We start from the raw sequence: 19,173 nt of genomic DNA on the forward strand, positions 1-19,173 counted from the left end.
TGAGGGAAAGAGCTTTTCAGTTATTCAGAAAGTATAACTCAGTCAGTTCAATCGCTCAGTCATGTCCCACTCTTTGCAACCCCATGGACTGCAGCACATCAGGCTTCCCTGTTCATCAACAACTCCCAGAGCTTGCTCAAACTCATGTCCATTAAGTTGGTGATGTCATCCAACCATCTCATGCTCTGTTGTTCCCTTCTCCTCCTGCCTTCAATCTTTCCCAGCATCAAGGTCTTTTCCAATGAATCAGTTCTTCGCATCAAGTGGCCAAAGTGTTGGGAGTTTCAGCTTCAGAATCCAATGAATATTCAGAACTGATTTCCTTTAGGATGGACTGGTTGGATCTCCTTACAGTCCAAGGGACTCTCAAGAGTCTTCTCCAACACCACAGTTCAAAAGCATGAATTCTTTGGCACTCAGCTTTCTTTATCTAACACATATCCATATATGACTACTGGAAAAACCATAGCTTTGACTAGACAGATCTTTGTTGGCAAAGTAATGTCTCTTCTTTTTAATATGCTGTCTAGGTTGGTCATAGCTTTCCTTCCAAGGAGCACGTGTCTTTTAATTTCATGGCTGCAGCCACCATCTGCAGTGACTCTGGAGCTCAAGAGAAAAAAAGGCTGTCACTGTTTCTCCATTGTCATCTATTTGCCATGAGGTGATGGGACCAGATGCCATGATCTTCGTTTTTTGAATGTTGAGTTTTAAGCCAGCTTTTTCACTCTCCTCTTTCATTCTCATCAAGAGGCTCTTTAGTTCTTCTTCGCTTTCTACCATAAGGGTGGTGTCATCTGCATATCTGAGGTTATTGATATTTCTCCTGGCAATCTTGATTCCAGCTTGTGCTTCATCCAGCCCAGCATTTCTCATGATGTACTCTGTGTATAAGTTAAATAAGCAGGGTGACAATATACAGCCTTGACGTACTCCTTTCCCGATTTGGAACCAGTCTGTTGTTCCATGTCCAGTTCTAATTGTTGCTTCCAGACCTGCATACAGGTTTCTCAAGAGGCAGGTCAGGTGGTCTGGTACTTCTGTCTGTTTAAGAATTTTCCACAGTTGTGATCCACACAGTCAAAGGCTTAGCTTATGAAATTATCCAGCATATAAAAAAATAACCACAGCACATTTCGAAGCTCTCTCACCTTCTGAGACAGCCCACGCTCTGTCTGCGGAGTATGCTTCTCTCTAAATAAAACCGACTTCTTACCTATTACTTTGTGAATTCTTTCACAACGAAGCAAGAACCTTAAATTCACTGGCAACACGAGGACAGACACTTTGTAAAGCAGTGGGACCCACACAAGCCACCCAAGAGTCACAGAGCCTGCCAGCACAGAGCCTTCAGTCTCCTGAGGGCATTAATGAAGGATTCACAAGAAAAAGCAGATGATAAATGAAAATCCATGATAAATGTCGTGAAGGGGCAGGTGGTAATTTGATGGGGCGGGGGGTGTCCCTGGGGATCTCAGCACCTTGAAGAAAGATGAGTGGGAGGTAACTAAGCCAAATGGGGAGGAGGGGAGCATTTCAACCAGAACAAGCGATACCCACTCGTTCCTGGGGACAGGAGTGGCTATGGAACTTACAGGAATCTGAAAGAATGCTCACAAGGCGATAAATAACAGCTCTGGTTATAGGAAGAATGACATGCTAGGGGAACTAAGAGTGACTTAGAGAGAACGTTGTACAACAGTGACCACACGTCAGGTATTCTAAGAGCTTTAAGTGCCCTGAGCTATTTAACTCACACGAGGAATAGAACTCAATGCGAGATGAAACGAGATGGGAGAGGTGGGCAGATTCCAGACCATATATCCTTGGAGGCCATATTACATTCCCAATATTCATCCCAAGAGGGACAAAAACATTAAGCAGGACCAACATGGTCATATTAGTGATATAAAGCTGTGATTCTGCCAGTTGGATGGGGGACGTACTCGAAAGGAGAGAGGGAGGCGGAAGCTTGGGGATCCCATGATGGGGTGTTGAATGGAGATAGTGGTGGTGTGGCTGAAAAGAAGGCATAGATTGGGGAGATATTTGGGAATTAAAATCAGCATAGCCAGGTGCCTCATTGGATTTGCAGGGGACTTCCGTCTATGGGGTCACACAGAGTTGGACACGACTGAAGTGACTTAGCAGCAGTAGCAGCAGTAGTAGGGAGATGGAAGGATGAAGGAAAACCTCAGAGATTTTGGCTTCTGTAACCAGGTAGATGATGGTTCTAAGCACTAAGCTGGGAAACTCTGAAAGAATATGAGCTTGATGGAGGTCATTTTGAATCTGAGGTGTTAATTCTTTTGCAACATGCAACATCTAAGTGGAAATATATACACCAGCACACAGATCAGGAGACCAGAGAAAAAAACATGAATTAAAGAAATAAATCACTGAGTCACTATTGTAGAGAAACTGTTCTTGTTCAGTTGCTCAGTCGTGTCCGACTCTTTGAAACCCCATGGACGTCAGCATGCCAGGCTTCCCTGTCCTTTGCCTTCTCTGAGTTCGCTCAAACTCATGTCCATTGAGTCAGTGATGCCATCCAACTGTCTCATTCTCTGTCGTCCCCTTCTTCTCCTGCCTTCTATCTTTCTCAGCATCAGGGTCTCTTCTAGTGAGCTGGATCTGCAGGGTCTTCTTCTAATGAGTTGTAGAGGAATAGGCACCAGCTACTCATGTACCATCTCTCAGCTCCAGATCCACTGCTTTGTGACACTGGAGACAGTTCCCAGCTGGTTTCATGTTCGGCATGGCCAACAGAGGGCGCAGGAGAGATGCTGCCAGACCATTTGCAGTGATTGGAAGAGTGATTGCAGAGTGGGAGGAAGGGATGTCCCTTTCTCTTCCCGTGGGCTGCTTTCCACGTGCAGCAGGTCAGCATGCATGGGCCCTGGCAGCCCTCATCTCAGTGGTCCTCGTGGACAGGCTGCAGGCAGCATCTTCCGGCAAGTTTCTATGCCACCCAGTAGGATGCCTGTTTCTCTGACAACCAGGCCAGGCCCTTGACAAAGAGATCTGAAACACCGCCTGGATGCAGAAGGGTGCTGTCTTCTAGGTATTTCTGAGTCCTTTCCTTGTTCACTCACCCTCAGCCCAAGCAGGAGCAGCTGTTTTACTAGAGTTGCTACTTCTGGACTTCCTAGAGACCTGACTCCTTTTCAGCTAAACCTTTTGACTAGATGACAGTTCTTTGTACTCCTGTTCAGTTGTTAAGTCATGTCAGACTCTTTGCAACTCCATGAACGGCAGCATACCAGGCTCCTTTTTCCTTCACTGTCTCCCAGAGCTTGCTCAAATTCATGTCCATTGAGTCAGTGAGGCTATCCAACCATCTCATCCTCTGTTGCTCCCTTTTCCTCCTGCTCTCAATCTTTCCCAACATCAAGGTCTTTTCCAATGCATCCGCTCTTTGCATCAGGTGGCCAAAGTACTAGAGCTTCAGCTTCAGCATCAGTCCATCCAATGAATATCCAGGGTTGATTTCCTTTAGGATGGACTAGTTTGATCTCCTTGCTGCCCAAGGGACTCTCAAGAGTCTTCTCCAACACCACAGTTCAAAAGCATCAATTCTTCACACTCAGCCTTCTTTACGATCTAACTCTCAACTGTTCTTTGTACTACAATCTCCCTTTTTGACACGACTCTGGTCTCTTGACTGCACTCAGACTGTACATGACTGAACATAGAAGGGTTGACAAGATCCCCTGGGGAGACAGTCCAGACGGTTTAAGGAAGAAAGAGATCTGAGGGCTCGGACCTGAGGAATTCCAAGATTTACTGCAAGCGGGAAGAGGCTGATCTTGCAAAAAAGATGGAGAAGGATGAGCCAATAAACATCATAAAGGACTTAGAAAGGGCAATCACCAAACCGGAGACAATGTTAATAACACATATAACTGAATAGGAACATGTAAAGAACCACAAATCAATCCACATCTTGTATAAGATGTATAGGCACACATCTTGTAGAAAAATGAACAAAGCCATAAACAGACACTTCACAAAAGCGGAATCTAAATATATGAAGAAACCTCAGCTGTGTTAATGAGGAAATGCAATTTACAAAAGCAAGATGCCGTTTTATGCTCATTCAACTGGCAAATACGAAAATGTCCATAACAGCAAATAACGGCAAGGAGGAAAAAGTGTGCTGTCCTATAGGGTAGCTGTGAGCCACATGTGGATTCTGAGCACTTTAAATGTAGCTAACAACCATCCAAATTAAGACATGCTGCAAGTGTAAAATATACACCTAATTTTAAAAACTCAGTATGAATAAAAGGATGTAAAATATCTAAATAATTTTGACACTGAAATTATAATATTTAGTTATATTTATTAAGTTCACCTAATTCTTTTTATGTTCATAATGTTATGAGTAGAAATCTTAAAATTACAAATGTGGCTTGCATTTGTGGACTTCATAATAGTTTAGATTTAATCTGATGTAGAGCAAAGCAAGTATCTATACATGGATGATCAAAGCATAAATTAGGCAACCACTTTGGAAAACAATTTGCTATTATTTTTACAAAGTTGAACAAATGCCTGTTCCATGACCCAGCCATTCTCTTAATGGCATATATTCTATAGAAACTCCTGCATATGTGCACCAAGTGCTAAGTTGTGTCCAACTCTTTCTGATCCTATGGACCATAGCTTGCCAGGCCCCTCTGTCCATAGGATTCTCCAGGTGAGAATACTGGAGTGGGTTGTCATGCCCTCCTCCAGGGGATCTACCCGACCGAGAGACTGAACTCACATCTCTTATGTCTCCTCATTGGCAGGGTTCTTTACCAGTCACTAGTACCACTTGGAAAGCCCCATATGCACCAAGAGATGTATACAAAATTGTTCACAGCAGCATTGTTCATAATAGTCAAAAACCAGAAAGAGTACAAATGTTCACTGTCAGTAGGAAGGATAGAATTCATGGTACAGTCACATGATGGAACATTATTCTCTAATGAAAATGAAGACAATACACCTATACCCAGCATAGACGAATCTTAGAGACTCAGTCTCGAGCAAGAACTGCAAAGTACACTAGAATACATAAAATGTGGTACCGTTTTCATAAATGTCACAAAGCAATAACATTTAAACACTGTATAGTTAGGAATGAGAAAGCATAGGAAAGGGGATGGAGTCGGAAAAACACGCCCAGGGAGCTTCAGAGGAACAGGACAGGCTCTGTTTCCAAAGTTGGATCATGAGTTTATGAGTGAACTCATTTTCTTATTTCCAAGAAAGAAATCATATGCTTACTTACAATCATATGCTAATTTTAAGAATCAAATGATCATAGTGACCCGACTCAGAGGTATTTCACTAATGTGAGTGGAGGAATGAGTTATCACGAGAAAGTCAGGACACCACGTGAAGATTATTTTGGTGGGAAGTATGGTTGTGAAAGTGAGGCGTGTGGGGTGGTAGGCCGAAGGTGACGTGGGTACCAGGGAGAGCTCATTTTTAAAACAGAAAGCATGCAGAGCTGTGGCTTTCCTTGGTGGCTCAGAAGATCAAGAATCTGCCTGCAAGGCGAGAGACCCGAGTTCAATCCCTGGGCTGGGCAGATGCCCTGGAGAAGGAAATGGCTACCTATTCCGGTATTCTTGTCTAGGAAATCCCAAGGACAGAGGAGCCTGGTGGGCTAGAGTCCACGGGATCGCAAAGAGGACATGACTGAGCAACTAATGCTTTCACTTTCTTTCACGCACGGATAAACACCGAGAAGACGACTTTGGCTTCTGGCTGACTCATGTAAATGTTCCTGCTAATAAAACTAGAAAAACTATACACAACGTATTTTTAAAAATCTATTTGAGGCATTCATAGAGCTATCAAAGGAGTGAGGAGATGCAAGTTGAGTATGAAAAAGGAGCCCAAATAGATGGGATGAGCACTGGGGTCACTCTTTCTCAAGAAGCATCTGCCACATTTGAAAGCAGCTTTCAGGAGGCTAAGGAGCTAAACAGGCTTGTGGGTCTGGAAGCCCTGACAGGCTTTAAGGATGGCACACATGCTAAAAAATCAAACTCTACCAACAAGGAAGAAGCCTGGTAAACCCTGCACATCCCAAAAGGACACCCAAGGGCTTTGTTTCAGGAATGCATGTGAAATGGATGAAAACGGTCTTTACAGGACATCTCATCATCTCAATCTCCATGAAGATTGAGATCTAAAGCAATTCCTGGCACTCCAGCTTCAGTTTAGTTGCCCAGTCATGTCCAACTCTTTGAGGCCTCATGGACTGAAGCACACCAGCCTTCCCTGTCCATCACCAACTCCAGGAGCTTACTCAAACTCATGTCCATCGAGTCAGTGATGCCATCCAGCCATCTCATCCTCTGTCGTCCCCTTCTCCTCCTGCCTTCAATCTTTCCCAGCATCAAAGTCTTTTCCAAGGACTCAGTTCTTCACATCAGGTGGCCAAAGTAGTGGAGCTTCAGCTTTAGCATCAGTCCTTCCAATGAATATTCAGGGCTGATTTCCTTTAGGATGGACTGGCTTGATCTCTTTGCAGTCCAAGGGACTTTCAAGAGTCTTCTCCAACACCACAGTTCAGAAGTATCAATTTTTCAGCACTCAGCTTTCTTTATAGTCCAGCTCTCATATCCATACATAACTAGTGGAAAAACCACAGCTTTGACTAGATGGACCTTTGTTGGCAAAGTAATGTCTCTGCTTTTTAATATGCTGTCTAGGTTGGTCATAGCTTTTCTTCCAGGGAGCAAATCTCTTAATTTCATGGCTTCAGTCACCGTCTGCAGTGATTTTGGAGCCCCCCCAAAGTAAAGTCTCTCACTGTTTCCTTTGTTTCCCCATCTATTTGCCATGAAGTGATGGGACCAGATGCCACGATCTTTGCTCTTTGAATGTTGAGTTTTAAGCCAGCTTTTTAACTCTCCTCTTTCACTTTCATCAAGAGCCTCTTTAGTCTTTGCTTTCTACCTGTATATCCAAGGTTATTGATATTTCTCCAGCAATCTTGATTCCAGCTTGTGCTTCATCCAGCCCAGCATTTCACATGATGTACTCTGCAATAAGTTAAATAAGCAGGGTGACAATATATAGCCTTGACGTACTCATTTCCCAATTATCAACCAGTCTGTTGTTCCATGTCCAGTTCTAACTGTTCCTTCTTGACCTGCATACAGATTTCTCATGACTCCAACTTAGCTGCCTCCAAAAAGCAGACAGAATTCCTTTCTGAGGAAATATAACATCATCCCAAGCCTCATATTATCTCTCTACTGTTTCCTAAATAATGCCTAGCATGCAACAACAACAACAACAACAAAAAGTAAATGAGAAAACAAGATGTCTAAAAGGAAACAACTGGCAATAGAACTAGAAGGTTACCAAATAACAGAGCTACCAAACACGTCTTCTAAGTAAGCATGACTGATATGCATTGTTGTTCAATCGCTACGTCATGTCCAACTCTTCGTGACCCCATAAGTAATTAAAAAGCAGGTTTTGAGAATTTCAGCAGAGGTGAAAGTCATAAAAGAGAACCAAACAGTGATGATAGAACTGAAAGTGTAATGATGAAAATTAAGAACCTGAAAGTTATGCTTCACAGCTGAGAGACAGACCTGAAGTGATTACAGAAGAAACAGACTAGAAGAAATTATGCAGACGAAAAACAAAGAAAAATGAATTTTTAAAAGTACATAAATATCATCAGAGCCACATGGGCCATAGTGATAGGGCCTAATATCTGTGTAATTTGAGTTTGATAATGTGAGGAGAAAGAGATAATGTCAGAAGTGATACTAGAAGACAAATAATCCTGCAAAATAACAGTACCATTCAAGCACAGATACGAGAAGCAAGAGCCCCAGCACATAATGGCCAGAACACCAGACCTATGCCCACTGTAATTAAATTTCTAATTTAATTTCTGATTTAGATTTTATATACAATTCTCAAAAGCAGCAAGACAAATAAAACATAACAGCTGAAAAGGAGCAAAAAAAAAAAAAGGACCAACGGTTGTCTTTTAAAGCAGAAACAAAAACCACTATACAAGAGAATCATACATTCAAAATGCTGGAGGAAAAAGCTGCCAACATAGAATTTGAAATCCAGAAAAATAATCACTCATAAAGTTTGCATGCGTGCATGCTAAGTTGCTTCAGTCATGTCTGACTGTTTGCAATCTTATGAACCGTAGCCTGCCAGGCTCCTCTGTCCACAGGATTCTCCAGGCAAGAATACTGGAGTGGGTCACCACGCCCTCCTCCAGTGGCTCTTCCTGACCCAGGGATCAAACCCACATCTCTTGCATCTCCTGCACTGGCAGGCAGGTACTTTATCACTACTGCCACCTGGGAAGCCCATAAAGTTTAAATAAAGACATTTTCAGACAAATAGAAAGTGAGATTTGTCACCAGAAGGCATACACTAAAGAGAACGCTAAAGAAAATATCTCAGGCAAAATGAAGATAATTCCAATGGAAACTTCCAAATGAAGGAAGAAATAATGAGCAAAATATGTGAGTAAATATAATCAATGATCTAAGATTCTATCTCAAAAATCTGGAAAAAGAACAGTAAGTTAAACCAAAAAGTACATGTCTGTGTCTGTTAGTTGCTCAGTCATGTCCGACTCTTTGTAACCCCATAGACTGTAGCCCACCAGGCCCCTCTGCGCATGGAATTCTCCAGGCAAGAATACTGATACTGGAGTGAGTTGGTATTTCCTTCTCCAGGGGATCTTGCTGACCCAGGGATCGAACCTGGGTCTCCTGCATTACAGGCAGATTCTTTACCATCTACACCTCTGCACCACCAGGGAAGCCCCATCTGAGCTACAGGGAAGTCCAAAAAGTACATAGGAGAAAATTAAAATGAGAACATAAATCAGTGAATCATTAGCAAATAATAAGAAAGCCAAGGCTATTTTTAAATTAAAAAAAAAAATGAATGAACCCAAGCAAGACCAACCAAAAAGTAAATAAAAGAGAAAGAAAACACAAATTACCAAAATTAGAATTAAAAAAGAGGTAACATCACAGAGCCTACAAACACTGAAAAGATTAAGAGGATCTTATGACTATTACCCCAATACATTTCAAACTTAGAAAAATAACAGTCCTACACAAACTCCTACTGAGAACTGCAAGAAATGGTATGCTTCCAAATTCTTTTAATGAGGCTACTATAACCTTGGTACAAAAAACTAACAAAGACACTAAGGGAGTGGGGGGGGAAGGCACTGGGAGTTTGGGATTAGTAGGGTCAGACACGACTGAGCGACTTCCCTTTCACTTTTCACTTTCATGCATTGGAGAAGGAAATGGCAACCCACTCCAGTGTTCTTGCCTGGAGAATCCCAGGGACGGGGGAGCCTGGTGGGCGGCCATCTATGGGGTCGCACAGAGTCGGACACAACTGAAATGACTTAGCAGCAGCAGCAGCAGCTGCAAACTATTATGTATAAGATGGGTAAACAATAAGGTCCTACTGTAGAGCTCAGGGAACGATAATCAATCTCCTGTAATAGACTATAATGGAAAAGAATACAAAGAGAATATACCCATGTATAACTGAATCACTTTGTTGCACAGCAGAAATTAACACTACCTTGTAAATCAATTATACTCCAATAATTTTTTAATGACATTAAATGTGTGCTCTTTCTTACTCTTCTCTACAAGAGTTTGTGGAGGGCTGTTATTGTTATTACGTCTAACATTTGGAAGAATTCACTTATGGACACATCTAGACCTAGAAACTTTCCTTGATAAGAAAGCTTCTATTATAGGTTCGATTCCTTAATAGATAGAAAATTATTCTAATATTTAAATTCTCCTTGTATTATTTTTGGTTAGGTTGTGTTTTTCAAAGTAGTTATTTTATCCAAGTTTCAAATATATTGGCATAAGGTTCATAGTATCTTCTCATGAAAAACTTATAAACAAAGTATTAGCAAGTCAAGTCTAATAATACACCACACCATGAGACAGTAGGTTTTAGGCCAAGAATGAAAGGTGGATTTACTATTCAAAAATACTCTAAAATTTTGATTCTTTACCTGGTCAGGAAAAGGAGGGAATTCCCTGGTGGTTCAGTGGTTAGGACTCCAGGCTTCCATTACTGGGGGCCCAGGTTTGATCCCTGATTGGGGTACCTGCACCAGTATTTTTGCCTGGAAAATTCCATAGAGGAGCCTGCAGGGTACAGTCCACGGGGCCGCAAAGAGTCGGACACTACTAAGCACAGCACATTGGGGAACGAACATTCCACAAGCTGTGCAGCATGGCCAAAAAAAGAAATAGCAGAAAATCCACATATTATCTCAACAGATGGAGAAAAGGCTGGGTCACGCTGCAGTAACAAGCAGCCCCGAATTTCAGTGACTTCAAAAAGCTGAAGTTCCTGTCTCACTGATGCCATGTCCCAGGTCAGGTGACTTGGTGACTGGTGTGGCCTCCATCTCAAGTGTCACTCACTCTGGGAGCCAGGCTGAAGTAAGTTCCACCATCCACAACATCGTGCTTGCCCAGAGCTAGGGACATACGAAGTGACATCTAATTCATAAACACTTTATCCAAGATGTGACTGACACACATCACCTCTGCTCACAATGACCCAAGCGAGGCACATGGTACCACATAACTTCAAGGGGACAGGGAAGGGTAACTCTGTCTGCAAGGAAATAAAGAGGGATGGGACATCGGTGAATAGTGCTAAAGCCCCACATCCAGAGAACTGGGGCCTTTATATTCCTGACTTCACAGACAGAGAGATGGCCAGAGGCTAGAATCCTCAAAGAATAAGGAGGAGGTCATAAAAACCAAGTGCTGAAAAGAGTTAGCTTCCAGGACCTGTAACAACATCGGTCTCCACTTCTTCCTTGGTTGGGTCGAGCTAAGAAGCCTGGTTTTCTCTGCTTGTGTAGTTCTGGTACGCTGAACTGTTTGTACCTGCTATTGTTTGCTGGAGAATATTCCTTTACAGCATCAGGACCCTCACTGTTCCCTGTAGGACGGTTTCTCTGTCTCTGTCTACAACTGCTCAGAGTCCAGATTTTAGACAACTGACTATTGCTAAGAATATTTTGTTCCTTCCAATTCTCTCAGGAAAATGCCTAAGCTCAGTGCTAGCTTAGGCTGTTTGATCCTCCTAAAATACTGATCCTTTTTCTCTCAAGGCATTCAAACGCTTCCCTCAAGACTCAACACAAATCCTGTCACCATCTTAACACCCTATTCACTCCAGGTCATATCCTGAGAGCCATCTCCACTCAACTCATCCTTTTATGTGCCATAAAGCAGGAAGCTTGTCTCAACCAGAAAGCAGTAGGGGAAAACTCTGCATTCTGACTCAAAGGGAGGAGAAATGACAGCCCAAATCACCTTATACAAGAGTCTGATACCCATTGATCACTACAGGTTGCCATTTTTTAGAAATTTCATGGGAGTTCTTTGAAATTGAGAATTATAGTCCTAGAGAAAACTTCACAGACAGTTCTCTACTCAAGAAAGTGTCAAGGTTGAAATTAAGCGACAAGAATAGAAAGACCATTCTAGACTCCAATCCAAGTCAGTTTCCCAAACCAACTTCATTAATAATATGTCTGGAATTTCTCCATTTGATTCCCAATAGCTTCTGGACCCAGAAGAATGTAAGAAGTTGGCCCCCAGTAAGTGCTTACTCTCATGTCTCAATCAACAAAGAGTGGCCAAGGGCCTTCAGTGGCCCCTTTCTAGGCCTTGCAAACACAAAGGTGAAAAGGAAAGAATTGCTGCTCTTTAGGAAGGCTAGCGCAGAAGTGGACATGGAACCAAACAATGAAATATGGTAAGCCAAAGGCTTCCAAACCATGTTTCATGGAACACAAAAATAATTAGCACTGGTGTGGATGTTTCTGTTTGTATTTACCTGCCTGCCCCAGGACCCACTTCCCCTCTTCTGTTGATATTCCAATATCCATTGAGAATATTCCTCATAAATCTCAATGCAAAAGAAGATGTGGTGCATATGAACAACGGAATATTACTCAGCCATTAAAAAGAATGAAATAATGCCATTTGCAGCCACATGGATGGAACTATTGAGGGAAGTAAGTCAGACAGAGAAGGAGAAATATCATATGGCATCCCTTATGTGTGGAATCTAAAAAGAAATTATACAAATGAACTTACTTACAAAACAGAGAGAGATCACAGACTCAGAGAACGAACTTATGGTTGCTGGTGTCGGGGGCGGTGGGAAGGATGGGGGGAAGAGGACGGAAATGTAGACTTGCTATGTTTAAAAAGGATAACCAACAAGGACCTACTGTGTAGCACAGGGAACTCTGCTCAATGTTATGTGGCAGCCTGGATCAGAGCGGAGTTTGGGGGACAATGGATACATATATATGTATGGCTGGGTCCCTTTGCTATCCACCTGAAATCATCACAACATTGTTAATCGGCTATACTCTAATACAAAAGAAAGAGTTTTGTTTTGTTTTGTTTTTTAAAAAATCTTCTTAATCCAAATGCCTCAAAGGGAACCAATGCCACCCCCTGAATCCAAGGGTGGATATGTGATCCAGCTCAACAAGTTAGAGCCTCCCTGTTCACGCCCTTGACCCAGGACCTCATCAGAATCCATCAGAACTAACCCTAGAATTTTCTCTGCAGTGATGGTGAAAAAGATAACCCCTTTCCCACACTCGGAGCTGTGGGGCTGTGAGCCTGGGGGTGGTAAGGGCTCCTCCATGGGGAGAAAGCCCACTTGGAGCCTCACAGAGGAGAGAATTCAAGAAGGAAGATTTCTGATGATATTATTCAGGAACCTGGTCCAGCCACAGCTGATGAGATTTACACCTCATTCACTGATTGGGCATCTATTACGTGCCAGGTGTTCTTTGGGGCCTCGGGAACACAACAATGAATCAATCACACCACATCCCTGCTTTAAGGAGCTTTTAACTCCTTGTGTGGTGGTTGTTGTTTGGTCCTCCAGTCGTATCTGACTCTTTGCAACTCTTTATAACTCCTTAGGAGGAGACAAATGCATGAAGAAATGATGTCCATGTTAACAGGATCGTTCGAGTTGCTGTATGGAGGTGCCACTGAAAGGAGGAAGAGGAAAAGTAAGGAGGTTATTGTTATAACCTAAGCAAGAGAGGTGACCCTGGCTTGGACCAGAATAGTAGCGTTGAGAGGGAACCAGAGCCAATTAACTGCTTTCAAAGGAACTCATGCTGCTTCTCGGTCACTTGCAGCTGATGGAGGCTGGCATGCCCTATTCCATCTCATTTCAGATTCCATCCACATTAAATACACTCACTTTATGCGCCACCAAGAAGGAAAAAATGCTGCCAGTTAGCCAATGGTGTGATTCTTTCACATCCCTTGAAAGAGCTCCTTTAGACCTTTTACGTATGTGAGTAGGAACAACTATGAACACCACATGCAAAGAATGAAACTATATCACAAGTACCACCATGATCAGCAGTCATCATAAAGCACATCCCAATTTCAGAAATATTAAAACATGGGGAAATGTGTGCCTTAGAGTTAATGAAATCCAATAGTATGCACACATTTGTCTGATTTTATAGAGATGATTGAAATGTGGTTTATCCTTATGAAATCCATACTTACTTTCTAGAAGGGCTGAAAGGTATAAATGCATCCTGCTGCTGCTGCTGCTGCTGCTGCTGCTGCTAAGTCACTTCAGTCATGGCCGACCCTGTGCAACCCCATAGAAGGCAGCCCACCAGGCTCCCCCGTCCCTGGGATTCTCCAGACAAGAACACTAGAGTGGGTTGCCATTTCCTTCTCCAATGCATGAAAGTGAAAAGTGAAAGTGAAGTCACTCAGTCTTGTCCAACTCTTAGCGACCCCATGGACTACAGCCCACCAGGCTCCTCCGTTCATGGGATTTTCCAGGCAAGAGTACTGGAGTGGGTGCCATTGCCTTCTCCATGCATCCTACAGTTCACTTCTATTTTACCTCTCAGATTGATTTATGGCCATTTTCTTAATCCCCCACATACAAGAGGAATCAACATGAATTTTTAAATGAGGCATAGATCTTCAAATGTAATTTTCACATCTTAGACTCCTGCATTAGACACACACATGAGGACACCAAGCCCAAAAGCCCACATCCCTTACATGGCATCTCTCCACATCATGAGAGCAAAGCTCATTCAAAGCAATTCTGAGGTTCCTCAGAATATTTTTCACTTCCACCTTTTGCCCAAGCTGTAACTGGTATCAGTACAAGGATGGAAAGCAATGTATAACATAAGTGAGCTTGCTCCAGTGCTGAAAGACTGAAGACCAAGTTGGGAGTGAATCCTGCAGCACTAGAGATCTCAGTCACTTTGTGAATCACAATGACAAGGACACCCCGGGTTTAAAAGACTGTCTAAGCGAAGCACGATTGCAACTTCAGGGAGTGATTTTTTTAATTGCCTTCATCATCTGAACATGCACAGAGAAAAACAACTTTTGTCGTATATGTATTTAAACAAAGAAGATATTTTCATGTTCTAGGCTGCATGCAAAGTTACCTGGCCCAATAATTACACAGAAATAACATTTCCTTTTAAATGTCCCTTTAACTCCTGAAAATCTAAAATGAGAATACCCACAGCTGGTTACAAGGTTGTAAAATCAATACCTTCAAATGTGGGTGCAGGCCTTAAGTTGATACAACATTGATTTTTAAAAAACCCTTTGGAAATGTAAGAACATGTTTCTGAAATTCTAGAAAGTATTCAATTCTTTTGATCTAATAATCTCACTCCTTGCATCTAATTTTAAGGAATTCACTTTAAAAAGGAGAAATACTTTATGTATAAAATTTTCAATCAACTTACTTATAAAGATGAAAAACTGACAACAGCCTGCATGTCTAACAAGAAAAGATGTACGTAAATTATGATAGTTCCATCAGATGGAATATTACAGCCCATTAAAATATTAACTTTGAAGACATTATAACAACATAAACTACTTAAAATATGATGCCAAGGGAAAAAGCAGAAATCATTTTATTGTGACAAGTGTACCCTAATGTAAAAACGTCTAGACACAGATAAGGACAGTAAAGGAAACAAACAAACAATGAAAAAAGTAAACAATTTTGCCACAAATCTAGAAAGGGAGATGATTTTGCTTTCATTCCCAGAATGTGTATTATGATATGACTGCTCAACAAAATGTTCTTTGAAGATGGTAGCTGATTATTGTAAATGATCAAGTGCATTCAAGGTGTAGTGTTACTATCTTCCTATAGATATTTGCATAAAGAGACCGCTATCATATTGTGAAGCATGTGCTAGTCTCCTTCTGCATTGGCCCTACATATCTGTGAGAGATGAATTTTCCTGTAGGTCTCTAGAGGTGGCACAAGGAACAATGTCAGGTACCAGACGCTGGAGTAAATAGGCCTGGGGGTGAGTCCATTCTCACACAGGCCATGGGACCCTAGGGAGTTTTCTGGAGGGCTCTGTAACTCCTCTAGTAAAATGCAGGTGCGGAGACCTCCCTGGCTGAGCTGTGATAATGATTCCCAATTAGGTATGAAAAGGAGTCCACACAATGCATCACTAAGCTGGAGTTTTTAATATTACCTGGATACAAGACGGTTATGGTGCAATGATGCAATGGCAAATTTCCAGTTAGAGTTTAGCCTTAAGTTACTTGCAAATCAGATTTGTTGCAGTTGAAGAGGTATCTGCATCTTCAATCACCCAACAACTCTGGTTTGTGAGAGCACGTTCTTTGGCTGGACCATGTCACTGCCCTGTTTAAAATTCTTCCATGACCACAGGTGCCCGTAAGGTCAATTCCAAACACATGGCGACTGGGTCCTTTACTATCAGCTCAGCACTCAGGGCCTGAGGCTTCCCTCCTCACACGCCACATTGCAGGAGTAGTAAGTTCCTACAGTCTCCCCAGTGAGCCATGTTTATGCTTTACCATCTGCCTTTGCATATTCTGTTCCCTCCCTCTGAAATACCCTTCCCCTCTCTACCAACCTCTCCTTCCTGGGAACTCATACCATTTCTGCAAGGCTTAGTCTAAGAGGAAGTCTTCTCTGACCCCTCCTCCCTGTCCCAGGGTTAGGGTCCCTCTTGCAGGATACCAAAGTCCCTTGAGCTCCTTGCATCATCCTAGCTATCTATCTGCCCTGCAAGCTCCCTGAGGGTTAGAACCTTGCCTCCCACCTTTCTCGTAGTCCTGTTGCCCAACACAGGGGTGAGTGCAGAAAAGATGATCAGTAAATGCCTATGAAATAAATGAATCAACTTGCACAGGTGCTGAGAAATAGACTGGCAAAACCAAACAAGTTAATGTTTCACTGAGCTGGAAACTGGTAAAATGAGAGTCCTAACCTTGGGCTTTAACCAGTTGACCTTGAGCCTGACCACTTTCGGAATGAGGAATAGCAGGAAAATCAAAAGGTGGCTCTGCTAGATATAACTATTTTGCCAATAAATATTTTAAACCAAAGTTCCTGGAATAAAGAAAAAAGACAGTTGTCGATATAAGGGATGGAAATTTCCTCTGTAAATAAAAGAAAGACATTAATAAAATTATCTAAATTACCTTTGACCCAGGCTAGTACCACGAACCTCTAAAATCGGGAGTGATAAAAGTGTGTGCTTTTCTCTGGAAAGGAGTTCACGGCCTTTATCCAAGTATCCTGCTATAGACTAAACTGTGTCCCCACCAAACTTCAGATGCTGAAACTTCAGCCTTCAATATGACTATATCTGGAGAGGACTTCTAAGGAGATAACTAATAGTCAGTGATGTTATAAGGGTGGGGCCCTAATCCTATGGGATTGGCGTTCTTCTAAGAAGAGGAAGAGCAACCAGAGAGCTCTATCTCCAGAGCACACACAGGAAGGCCATGTGAAGACCCAAGGAGGAGGCTGTCTACCAGCCAGGAAGAGAGCCCTTGCTGGAAACCCACCCTGAAGGCACCTTGATCTTGGACTTCCAGCCTCCAAAACAGTGAGAAAATAAATTTCTGTTGTTCAAGCCACTACCACCAACAGATTCTAATGTCTACCCATCTGTGGTATCTTGTTATATTAATAGCAGCCTGAGCAGACCAGCATTGGTCCCTTCCCCAAAATAGACAGGAAAATTTTGACTTGTTGAAAATAGAAAGGTTTTGACCCAAGTCATCCTCTCCATCTGTCAATGAGTTTGTATCTTCTCACAGGGTCTGAGCAGCTCTGAATGTAACCTCACAGGACAAAAAGGCTTTCAGAGGCACAGGTCTGCCCCACGTCCACCTCAAGCAAGATGTCCCTAGCAGAGCACACATTTAAATACCGTTTCCAGGGTCGAGATCACTTTGCTTTCCGTAGAGCAGTTCAGGGTTACTGTGAGCTTGGTTGGGGAAAGAGTTCAGCTACACGGTGTCCGAATGCTTTCTGGAACACACAAGGGCCTCCCCAACCCACCTGTCTACCTGTTCTCTGTCCACTCCTGGCTCCCCACCTACCTGTGCACCAGAATAATGAACAGGAAGGGATCAATCCTCCTTGGGTCCCCAAATCCTACACTGGCCCCACATACAGCCCTTAACATGGTCCTCAGTGCCACCAGACTGGGAACTCCTATAAGAAAGGGCCAGATGGGCCTGACTCAATTACACTGACTGTACTCAGGTATTCTTCTCAGAGGAACTGTGGCGGTGAGCATTTGACTACCATCCACAATCTCAGATTTCCCAGGCGAAAAATCTACCCGCCACTGCAGGAGATGCAAGAGAAGTGGGTTCGATCCCTGGGTCGGGAAGATTCCCTGGAGGAAAGCATAGCAACCCACTCCAGTATTCTTGCCTGGAATATTCCACAGACAGAGGAGCCTGGCGGGCTATAGTCCATAGGGTTGCAAAGAGTCGGACACAACTGAGCATGTCCAGCCTTGGAAGATCTAGAGACCATGACCAGTGCCCAAAAGCCTACTGTCTCCAGGGCAAGAGTGTCCAGCCTCCAAGCCAGCAGTGACACATCCCTTTCTTCACCTGTAAAATGGAACAACAAAGGTACCCACCTCCTAGGGTTGCCGTGAGGCCTGAGTGAGGACATATAAAGCCTAGAACAGTGTCTGGTACATGAAATGTGTTCAGTAGTCCTGGCTCTTATTGAGGGCGCATGAGACTGGAGAAACCGGTGCAATAGGAAACGGAGCTTTCACAGGCAGAGTTACCAGATAAACAACACTGTGTGCAGAGCTCGGTACTGATTCTATTTACAAGGCACTTCTCACATGGATTACCAGTGGTTAAGTTTCGAACAATCCCCTAAGGTAGAGGGCGGTTATCCTAAGTCTCATCTCCTAGATGAAGAGAGGAAGGTTTCAGAGAGGTTAAGGAAGTTGCCCCACAGACACACAGCGCTGGGAAAGGGGTTCTGCTGGTCCAAACACCAAGCTCTACCGACCTGAGCCGCAGGAACCCAGTTTTGGAGTTTCGACGCGACTGGACCGCCTACAACACTCCTTTACCTGGGAGGCTGCCAACAGCGGGACGCTTTCCGCCCGGCCTCAAGAGTTTAAACAGGAAAAGTTTCCCCAGGCTGTTCTGGGTGAACGAGGAGGGCAGCATGGAACCTGCCGGTGCACCAGACCAAATGCATAGTACACACGCGCGCGCGCGCGCACACACACACACATACACACACACGCCGCCTTCTGCAGCCGCCGGCTCTAAGGGGGGGACCTCGGCTTCCCCGGAGCCCAAGCAACATTCGGACTCGCCTCCGAAGTCCACTCGTCCCTCCTGTCTCCCCAAGTGAAGCCTCGGCGTTCTCCCTTCCCTAGGAATCCGCGCCCGGCCCGCGCTGGGCGCCGTCTCCCGGGCCCCCCTAAGGGGCGCCGAAACAGAGGAGTTGCCTCGGGGAAAGCCCCGCGCCCGGCACGGGTCGGGCGCGCAGCCCGCGCTCAAGCCGAGGGTAACGGGGGAAGGAGGGCTGCCCGACCGAAGCCCTTACCTTCCTCATTCTCGTCAAACACCGGGGGCTTGTGGGAGTGGTTCCCGCCCATATTCCGCCGCGGTGGCTGCCGCTGCTACATGCCCGGCCGCCGGGATGCGGGGCGCGCCGCGCGGGGTGCGGATGCGCCGCGAGCGTCCAGTCCCGCCTGCCGCCGCGCGCCGAGCCGGAGGGGGCCGAGCGCCGCGC

General features: G+C 43.9%; 1 protein-coding gene across 2 annotated transcripts in view; it reads right to left on the bottom strand.

Annotated features, from left to right (window-relative positions):
• STK32B (serine/threonine kinase 32B) overlaps positions 1-19,036 on the bottom strand; it is a 384,837-nt gene extending 365,801 nt beyond the window's left edge. For both annotated transcript variants that reach the window (XM_068975348.1, XM_068975347.1), the window contains exon 1: positions 18,985-19,036. In XM_068975348.1, the coding sequence (XP_068831449.1) occupies positions 18,985-19,036 (52 nt within the window). The remainder of the gene's footprint in view (positions 1-18,984) is intronic.
• Between the last annotated feature and the right edge of the window lie 137 nt (positions 19,037-19,173).

This window comes from Capricornis sumatraensis, chromosome 7, assembly GCF_032405125.1.
Source record: "Capricornis sumatraensis isolate serow.1 chromosome 7, serow.2, whole genome shotgun sequence".
In the NCBI taxonomy this organism is placed as follows: Eukaryota; Metazoa; Chordata; class Mammalia; order Artiodactyla; family Bovidae; genus Capricornis; species Capricornis sumatraensis.